Genomic DNA, 10,764 nt, shown 5'->3' with positions numbered 1-10,764 from the left:
AACGTCTTTTGAATGCATATCTCAGCTGATAAGAAATGACTGTATCAAGGAGGGAAAAAAAGCATTCAAGTATTACTGGTATTTAAGGTACTGCTATGAATACTCTTTGCTTAGGCTATAAGTACAGGGAGACATGTCAAACTAAGAATTCATGAAAATACATTACTCATAAATAAATGTCCTTTATGATTTATATGCTAGTGACAGTATGTGTTTTCTAAAGAGAATAGAAAGAGGGCTATTTCCAGGCTGGGAAGATGAGCAGAATGGCCAGATTCTGCTAAGGTGTGTTATCTGGTTTGGGGTTGAAACTAGGGTGTGGCTAGTTCAAAATTGTGGCTGTTGTTCAAAATAAGATGTGAGCTGATTGGATTTGGCCTCGTATTTTAAAAGGCTTTGGGACACTGGTCTGGGGCTATTTCCAGGCTGGGAAGGTGGGAAGGTAGCCTGTAGCCCTCTGGCCTGCTTTTTGTGGATCTCCCGAATAAAACAGGCTTAGAAGCAGAAGTGGCATCCACTCCAAAAAATGTTTGCCTCTGGGAACTATATGAACTTGGAAAAAAGATAGTCTTGTATTCAAGACTTTTGTTTATAGGGTTGCACTGGGTCATCTACGACTTGACAGACTTAACAACGACAATATAGAAAGAATATAAACAAGTGTTACAATTATGGGCATTCAGGGGTTTTTTGGCAACGTCAATTCCCCTTTCACCTGAGTATATGGGACCATTAAAATTGTAGCTCAAATGCCTTTATCATCTTTTCTCCTCTATTTCTCTTCTTCTACTTTTCAAAATAGTAAATATATGATGATATATATTTCACAGAAGAAAATAAAAAATTAAATACTTTCCCCTCTGCACCCACTATTTTTTCCCTATCTTAAACCCTACAAACAAAAATACCATTATCTTTCTAACATCATATTAATTCAACACTAATCAGAATGAAGAATATTAAATAATAGAAGCACAAGCCCTGATAGTCCATTAAGCTGATAACACACCAACAGCTCCCTGGGAGAATGATGTGGTAGCCTGCTCCCTAAAAGGCAATTTTATTCTGTCCTATTGTGTTACTAAGAGTTAGAATCAACATGACAGCAACTAATATATAATAGAGTTTTATTCCCTCTTTTCTGAGCTATGAACTTGGTTATGAAGGTAAACTTTTCCAACTGACAGTACCCTACTCTCACCTCAAGAAATATGTTCCCTAACTCAGTCCCACAAGGACAAATACTGTATAAAAACCATGTGGGGATGAGGCAGTAGGATGTTAATCATAGGGTTACACAATTTGATGGGTGGATGAGGTGAAGGAAATGGGAAAAATCTTTTGTGAAAACTAATATATTCAAACGTTGTAAATAAATCAGAGTAATATTAAAAAAAATTAAACACTTAAAAATTTTTTTAAAATATTAAAACCAAGGCGGGAAAGAAACATGTTGAAACATGTTCCAAATACTGGTCTATGTGATTGCTACCATATATTCATATTTATACACAGAATGTGCTACTTGTTTGAACCACACATCAGTCATAGGACCACTCAAAGAACAAACAGGACTTTGTAACAAAATGTTTTAACATTGAGACCTAAGAGTGACCAGGATTGGGCTCCTTGCATCATGGACTTCATTCTATCTCTGAAAACTAGCTTAAAAGCCTATTTTTTGTAATCTTTAATGGGTCCTTGAAAATGTTTTCATTTAACAAGTAGTCATACTGGAGTAGGGTAGATCTTATTCAAATATAATCGGCATCTTTATAAAAGAGAAAAAAAAACAGAGAACGGAAAGTCTCTGGACACACAAATGGAAAGTGGCCTTGTCAAGAAGGAGGCAAAGATGGATTCATGCTACAGATGCAGGTCAGAGAGCATCTAAGATCATGTCTATCCCCAGAAGCTGAGAGGGAAATATGGGACAGATTTCCTCAGAGTCCATTAGGCATTTGCTTTGCAAACACCATGATTTTGGACTTCTAGCTGCCAGAACTCTAATTCAATAAATTTGTATCCTTGTAAGTCATTCAACGTGTGCTATTCTGTAATAGCTAAGACAAGAGGAATGGAGATTTTTCAAGTCATGGGTTCCCTGGAGTTGTATGATTCAAGGGGTTGAAAAAGAGACGATTAAGGTGGGAAATTTTCAATCTCCGTAATTCTGCTTTCAGTGGAACTAATTTAATTTCTTTTGCTTTCATAGGTTAAAGTTTTAAAAATAAAACAAAAGTTTAGAAAAACTATTCAAAGGGCATGTTGTTATCACCCAAATCAAACTCAGACTTTGTCTCTTAGTGTTATGCAGCTTTGCTGTATTGGGTTCCTGGATGCTTATAGATGATGCAGCCTAACAAGACGGAAGGGAGTCCTGGTGGTGTAGCCTAAAGGAAGTTGCTCAGTTAAGCCATCATAGGCCATGCTTCCCTGGCGTTCAAACCCAGTGGCTCCTGATAAGAAAGCCAGGCACTCTCTCCTCTTGGGCAATTTACATTCCGGGAAACTTAATGAATGAACAGATATGAGTCAGTTCTGACTTCATAGTACTGGGTTGTTTTTTGTTGTTAATAGGACAGAAGGTTAGCACAAGATAGAAAGACCTTCACTGAGATAGGTTCTACAGTGACTGCAACAGTCAGTGGTCTTGAGTATGATGGCAATGGTGAGGATGCAAGATGTCACTCACTATGTTTTTCTTAGGTCATTACAATTCACAAATACCCAGCTTTGAAGAAATACACCTACAGGTGAGTGTTTCAAGTTTTGAAGAAGTGAATTTTTACTTTTATTTAGTTCAGATATAAACCATGAAAAGACTCTTATGTTTTGCCTATACTATTATAATTAAAATCCTTGGATACCTTCTACAATCAATTTATGTAAGACAAATTGCGTGGTATAATCCATTTTGCCAAAGAAAAATGGAAAAACTTATCCATTTAAAGTACACTTATGTGTTCATGATAAAGGAATTGCTGAGTTTCTTAAAGGATAAACTTAATTTTGACTCACACAATTTTAACTGCCAGTGGCATTATATGTCAGAAAAGTGTATTAATTATTTTATTTCATTACATTTGCTATAGTGACATGTGAATACTTTAGTGTGTATTGACATATCTTGATGCTTACCTGGGTACTATAGTTCACAGACATCATCCATGCTGACCCAGACTCTCTGGCCACCTGCAAACTGATTAAAGTGGACTTCTTATGAGCCACAGCCAGTCGAGAACCCACAGAAAAATATACAAGACTTTGAGGTTCATCACTCTGTAAGACTTTGATCTGAGCAAATCTGGCACTGTTGTTTATTGCAGCTCCAGCAGTGACTTCATAAAGCTCCACAAAAAAATACATTTCAACTCGAGGAATCTAATAATGAGAAAAATGAGTACAGAAAAGACAATAATGTATTTCTATTTTTTAAATTACAATATCAATCAATTACATAATTCATCACAAAGATAAATATGCACTACAAATAAATTTTATAAAATTATAAAATTAAATTCATTTTTAGGTTACCAGGGGATTTGGTGGGTTTTTTTCATTCTTTACCTATGAAACATAACTGGTCTTTGAGTCAGCGTCTTACTAGAAAATCAACAACAAAAGACAGCCTATATGTACTTCAGTATGAAAAAAAGATGCAATGAAATATCACTTAATGTTTAATAGAAATGAACTAGGTAATTACTTCCCAACATAGATGAATTATAAAAACATGATGATGATTTTTTTAAAAAATCAAGTTGCATAATAATATATGCAGTTGTTGTTGTTGTTATTTATTTTTGAGTTGGAAGTGACTCATAGCTGACCCTCCAGTGGATTTTCTTAGGCAGTTTAAGCTCAAGGGGTGAGACTGCCCATCATTTGCACATGAAGCAGCTGAAGGATTCACACCTCATATAATGTTAATTAATATCCATTTTTGTAAAGGTTATTAAATCATCATGACAACAGTTGCCTTAGATAAATGAGCCAGGGTGAGGCTGGAGGAAGACTGTGAGTTAGGAATCACACTGGAAACAGGTGGGAAATGGAATTTTTAACTTTCTTAGTTTTCTTTCATTTCTAGTAGGTTTCAAATAAATATTGCCAAATATTGATGACATATAATAATGCAATTTTACATATTTTCCTACTGTTCCCCCTACTAAATATCCAGTAAATTCAACTTTATTTGCTGTTTATAGTTGCTCATGTGCTATCTTGGTCCTTTCTCAGCAATCATAATTTTTTTCCCCTCAAGGCTTAACATTACAACATACTGCTAATCACCTATTTTTACTAATGAACCATTCTTATGCAAACATCTAAAGTGTTTACAGTTTTGTTAATCTCCTGGCGTAATTCAAAGAAGTAGAGTTGATGCATTTTCAATATAGTATTGTCTACAGTGACATATTACATCATTATTCCCTAGCAGCGGAGTCTTATTCATCACTTGTTTTGTTATGTTAATAATAATAATGATTAAGTCATAAAATAATACAGTTCTTTAGTATTAACCAAGAATAAATTATATCTTAGTTACACAGTAAATAAGCTTTAATCTCCTTTAATTAAAGAAATGTGGTTAGCCTTCTTTTAGTACATATCCTTCTTTACTTTTACTGATAATCTATCCATAAATATTGAATAAGTTAGCCATACTCTTTCCACCTCCATAAACCAAATTTAGCAAATACAATAAACTAAAAACACTAGGATTATGGATAACCATATTTCAAGAGCTCCTGTTCCCTAAAGGCTGAGTGAACTTGAATTCACAAAGAATTTCTTTTAACTAAAGATCACAGCACAATACATTTTGAACAGAGACTCTCAACTTCACTTTTCATTAAAATATTCCTGTTCATTGTGATGAAGATTAGAACATTACTTACAATTACTTAGAATCAAAAGAATATATTATTATCACAGTAAAGAACTATCTAAAATTAAACAGACGATGGTTGCCAACACATAACTAAACCAGAGAGAAAGGAATCTGCCCATCTCACGAAGGGATATTTTAATTAAGCAATCTGTTCGAAGTATGTTGGGAAACCAAAACTCACTGATAAATTTGAGCCACTTTAGACTCTTGAGCCTGACTAGAGGTCTCTCCTCTCTCTCTCTGTGTCTCTCTCTGTGTCTCTCTCTGTCTCTCTCTCTCTCTCTCTCTCTCTCTCTCACACACACACACACACACACTATCACACATTCATATGTAATTGCCAGGAGGTTTCCTTCCCTATTGTCAAGGATTAAAGCTTCAAAGACTATTGTTTTCCAACTTTCTTTTATGTTTTCTTTTGAGATTTTAATGAAAGCTTGGAAGCAGGATTGGCATGCACTTCCAAAATAGCTTGCCTCCAGAAACTCTATGAACCTGGAGAAATGATGAAAATTATGCAAGTGTTCAGGTCTTTAGTTTGTAGGGTTGCTATGAGTTGTCTAAGATTTGATGGCACTTAACAACAACATATTCCTTTTAAGTCGTTCTTTCCCTCATCTGTTTCAATGCAACATACATTATTTAATCCGCTCTTTTCTTAGTTTCCCCAAACCCTGATGTCAGTTCTGTTTTATCACAGTGGCATTATGCAGTATTTGTCTTTTTGTAACCGAGATATTTCACTCAGCATAATGTCCTCCAGAGTCACCATTTTGTAAATATTTCATGAGGTGGTTTTTTTTCAATGCCACGTAGTATTCCATTTGTGACTATGCCAAAGCTTCTCTAACCACTTGTTTGTTGGTGGGTCAAACACTTTTTCTGTAATCTATGTTAGTTAGCCTTTTGACTAATGTCTAATGTATGAAATGTTTTCTGAAAATATTTCAGAAAATATTATTTAAGATAAATAAGATTATCCTAGAACATGTTATTGCACAAAATAAAATTATTTCCAAATAATTTGAAACAAATACTGAAAAGGAAGAAGAAAGGCCAACTTTAATAGGAACTATCACTCATAATGACATGACTACCTGAGCATGTAAAATGAAGTAATTTAGTAAATGGTTATAATGAGTTATGTTCTCAAAAATACTTAATGATGAAAAATTGTTAACACATCAAAAATATAGTTATAATATAGAATTGTGAGACAAACATTCTTAAGAACAAGAGCTCTACTAAGAAGAATAAATACTTATAGATAAGAATGCTGCTCTTGCTGTTGTATGATGTTAAGTCAGAACCAACTAAGAGGTGACCTCACAGCTTTCAAAGGCAATGATTGCATGGAAAGACACTGCCCTTGTTTCTCCCATGGAGCAGCTGGTGGATTAAAATCTTGTACCTTTGAGCTAGCACAGCTCTTTATCACTCAGCCACCAAATCTCTCTAATATATGAAAAGGGAAAGAAAAACGAGATATGGATGCTCAATACATTGACTACCACAATGAGCTGAAGCATGATGAAATTGTGAGAATGGCAAGGATAGGGATGGGTTTTGACCTATTATGTTCATAGGATCTTTTTTGAGTCAGAACAGTATTGATGGTTCATGATGACAATCAATATATTCCTAATGATTCTATTAGACCAGCTCAATATGGCAGTGTGTAATATAAAATTAGAACTGTAAAATTTAAAGGACAAATCATTCTAGGGAAAACACTCATTGAGATAAAAAAAAACATTAAAAATTGACCTAGCAATTTAAGCTTAGTCATAAAATATTTCTTAAGCAGTTGATCAACACTTCTCCTTTGAAACAGCCTGGGAAATGTGCCAGCGCTCTTAGCCCCAGCAAAGAATGGAGGGCTGATAATCACGGACATTTAACCTCAAGGAGTCTGAGGCAAGTGTTTGTTTTTGTTTGGGAACTAGTATCATTATTCCAATCTCCGAAAGGTATGAAAGCATGTGCATTAGGAAAAGATTAACTATTACAGTATTACTCAGAAGGCAAAAGAACAAGTAGAGAATTAAGGAAATGAAAGCAGTAATTATATCTACAGGATTGTTTTACAATGGAGTTCAATATAGTTACACATTTGGAGTAATTGTATTTGTGTATGTGTTCTTCATATTTTTAGAGCCAGTTCCACTTTTTTGTACATTCATGATATTGTGCCCAGAGTTTGTATTAACTACTTCAGTTTAATAATTTAAGGAACAGACAAAGGACAAATATTCTGAGTGTTCCTCTTGGTATTAATCCATGAGAACAGTCATTTTAAAAGAAAAAAACAAAACAAACAAAAAAAACCACAACCCAACCAGAAGTCCACACATGATTGCCAAAAGCAGCTAGACCATCAGTGACCAAGACCATTTGAATAATGTGTACTGGAAGAGGGAGGAGGAGGTGAAGAATGCCCTTCTCTTTCTGTTGTGTGCAGTGTGTGCCAATAGATATTTATTTAACATCCATCAAGCATGATTTGTGTGCTTATTTGGTAGATAGAAACCTGAACTTTCCACATATATATAAATAAAGAAGACGAAAACATTTAAATATACACATATGAAAAATAGATAAAACTGTAAGCATTTAAGCAGTCAAAGATGAATATAACTGAAATTGGCTCAAGAAATCACTCATGCAAAGAACAGCTGCATCATTGGAATCCTTGGGAATGATCTGAAACCAAAAAGAAGACTGACAGGCTAACTTCAAAACATCTACAATGTAACAAACTCTAAATCTAAAGCTTGGTAGCCTAATAAAGAGACTTAGATGTTTAAGACAAGACACAAAATCACTTACACATTAACAATTTGTAAATTTCAGTGAAGTAATTTTAAAGCATTAGAAAGCACAGGAGATAGGGAGTCCAAGTGCTAATTCAAAGATGACATTTCTCTTGGGGTTCAAATCCAACCACACTCTGAGGAGAAAAAAGAAAGGCAGTTTCCTCCTGGACAATGTATTATCTCTGAAAACCCACTGGAGGCAGGGTCTCTTTTCCCACTTGACGGCAAAGGGTATGAGTTTTGACAACTGTGAAAGAAGGTACTCTAGTGGGCCAGTGATTACAGAACTTGCCAGCGAACTGAAACCAACAACCACTTGGCAAGAGAAATATTTATTAGTTTGCTTGTTATAAGAATTTATGCTTTATAAACCCTATGGGGCACTCATTGTCATACAGGAGAGCTAAGAGTCAAAATGGATATGTCAGCAGTGAGTCTGGAATTATAGAGCAGTATTTTCAGATGTTGGCAATACTGTATGTCATTGTTTCTTACCTTGTCTGGTTTAAGCTCAATGGTGATGAAGCATTTTGTTTGACCAGTTATACAAGTCGTGGTCCCTGATATGGACATAAGCTGATCAATCAGATTCACACCATCTTTCTGGAGTATAACAGTGGTTTTGTTGAAAGAGACTCGCCAAAAGACCTTGACATCTTCAAAGGCCCTAAGAGCAAACCAAACACATACATTCAGTAACACATTGTACTTTCAGTATCTAGTGGTACGTCTTCACCCAAAAGATAACACTTAAGTTTATTAATGATAATAACGAAAATGACCAGGTCCTCACACCTTATTAAAGTTAAGAAAATGGAAGCATTTCTGTGGTATGCTTTGACCTTAAATTTTTATATATGGAAAAGTACTTACTATAGTATGTATCATACATCACGATTGTTGTTAAGTGCCGTTGAGTCGTAGGCGACTCCTAGTGACCCTATGGACAAAAGTCCTGAATACCTGTATAACTTTCATCCTTTCTCCAGATTCATGGGGTTTACAGAGGCAAGCTATTATGGAAGTGGATGTCACTCCTGCTTCCAAGCATCATGATTATAAAAGTAAATAATACACATTTCCTGCCTCACATGTATTTAAAACTTTTAAAATCATAATTATAGTGAACACTTGCTTTAAAGTAAATGTTTCTAATTTTTTACCAAGAATTTTTCTAAAGAAAACTACTATAAAAATGGGTTGTTACTGTAAAGGAAGTAGGCAAGGGTAACTTACATTTTCTAAGAATATTTATATACAAAATACAAAAGTTGAAATCCGTGTATGTATACACACACACACACACACACACACACACACACACACACACACAAGTGCAGATAGGGGATAAGCATTCAGAAGACCGGTACTAGAAGATACTATTCTGAAAATATATTCCAAGTCTGTCTCACAGTAAGATGGCTGAGTATTTAGGATGATTGGGAAAAACAATGAAGTGACGACTTACATTATAACATATCTGGCATTTGTAAGGGTATTTTTATAAAATACTAGAAGTTGAAGATAGCCCTAGTCATGATCATAAATCAAATATCTTAAACCACAAATTAAAAAATAATGAATCTGAGTCCTGGCATAGCAAATCTCCTTTTCTGTCAAGTTGGCATTTTGTCTCTACCTTATGATTTGTAATTAGATAATGAGTGGACAATACATGTGACTTAGTGGAAAGGAACTGCTTTGCCAACATAAAGGTATGCAGTTCGAATCCACAAGCTGCTCATTGCGAGAAAGATTTATAATCTCCTATCGTGTGATTATTGCTTTTTGAAAACTCATAGGAGGGTCAGCTGTGAATTGGTTTCAACTCAACAGTACAAAAAAAAACAACAACAGCAATAAGCTATGTGCAATTAGATCAAGAACAATGTGGAGATAGCCAAATCCAACCTTTAGTAACTCCACAAGGGGTAAATGTCCCCATAAATAGCATATACAACCCAAAATTAAATTCCAAGAGGTCAGACATGCCCTCCTACACACCTTCACCTACTTACTGGGCTCCAATTATGTTGCAGTGACCACCCATTTCACAGAACCATACTCATGGTTATAAGCTTTATTAGGGAAGATAATAGGCTATAATTCAGGTTAAAAGCAAGATACAAGGCCTCATTCCAAAGAGTTTCTCAGTTAACAGCAGAATAAAATATATATTTTATATCTAATGTTAAAAAAGGACATCATGCTTGGAAGTGTGGTGGGTCAGTGCAGAAAAGGACAATCCTGGGTAAGGTGGATTGACATAGAGACTGTGGCAATGAGGACAGGTGTGTCAGAGATGGTGAGATTGGCTTATATCAGGGTTCATAGGGTCACTATGAGGCATAATTTACTCAAAAGCAAGTAATAAAAACAGTAACAACCTGTATATGTACATACCTGTTTGGCTGCCTTATGACAATAAGGTTTAGACTTCTCTTATTAGCTCCTTCACTCAGTTTTAGTCCACTCTGAGATTCCTCACTGAATCCTAAAATGCCATTCTGGAGATCATTCCCTTGATGTAAAAAAAAATAAAATCACAAAAATAGGGTTATAATTACAAATGTAAAAGATCTCTGTTGTTTCATTAAACTCTCCAGTTCAAATGGTGCAGAGGTGATAAACTGAGTGAGAAGGGTGGATGGCTACAATTTATAAAGATCTCTACTAAAAATAAACAAGAATCAAAATGATAATATATTAGTTTGAAATAGGGAAGATCCTATCTTCCTAAAGACATCATACTTGGTAATATAGAGTCAGTGGAGAGGGAAAGACCCTCAAAAGGCAGACTAACAAAGTAGCTTCAATAATGGGTTTAAACATAGTAACGATTGCAAGAATTGCGGAGGAGCTCACAGCCTTCATTCTGTTGTACATAAAGCTGAAGCAGCAATCTCCAATTTCATATGGAATGGAAAAAAAGCCCCGAATAAGCAAAGCACTCCTTAATAATAGAAGAACGGTAGGAGGTATCTCACTCCCTGATTTCAAATCCTACTACACTGCCGTAGTGGTAAAGACAACATGGTACTAGTACAATGA

General features: G+C 35.1%; 1 protein-coding gene across 1 annotated transcript in view; it reads right to left on the bottom strand.

Moving 5' to 3' along the window:
• Window positions 1-10,764, bottom strand: part of GPR98 (G protein-coupled receptor 98) — a 1,036,968-nt gene that overhangs the window by 624,761 nt on the left and 401,443 nt on the right. The window contains exons 73-75 of the mRNA XM_006885387.1: window positions 10,117-10,234; window positions 8,209-8,380; window positions 3,142-3,384 (exon numbers count right to left, since the gene is read on the bottom strand). Of these exons, the coding sequence (XP_006885449.1) occupies window positions 3,142-3,384; window positions 8,209-8,380; window positions 10,117-10,234 (533 nt within the window). The remainder of the gene's footprint in view (window positions 1-3,141; window positions 3,385-8,208; window positions 8,381-10,116; window positions 10,235-10,764) is intronic.

Source organism: Elephantulus edwardii, unplaced genomic scaffold, assembly GCF_000299155.1.
Source record: "Elephantulus edwardii isolate Elephantulus edwardi_28Jun2011 unplaced genomic scaffold, EleEdw1.0 scaffold00043, whole genome shotgun sequence".
NCBI classification, from domain to species: Eukaryota; Metazoa; Chordata; class Mammalia; order Macroscelidea; family Macroscelididae; genus Elephantulus; species Elephantulus edwardii.
This window is presented reverse-complemented; position numbering and strand designations above follow the sequence as displayed.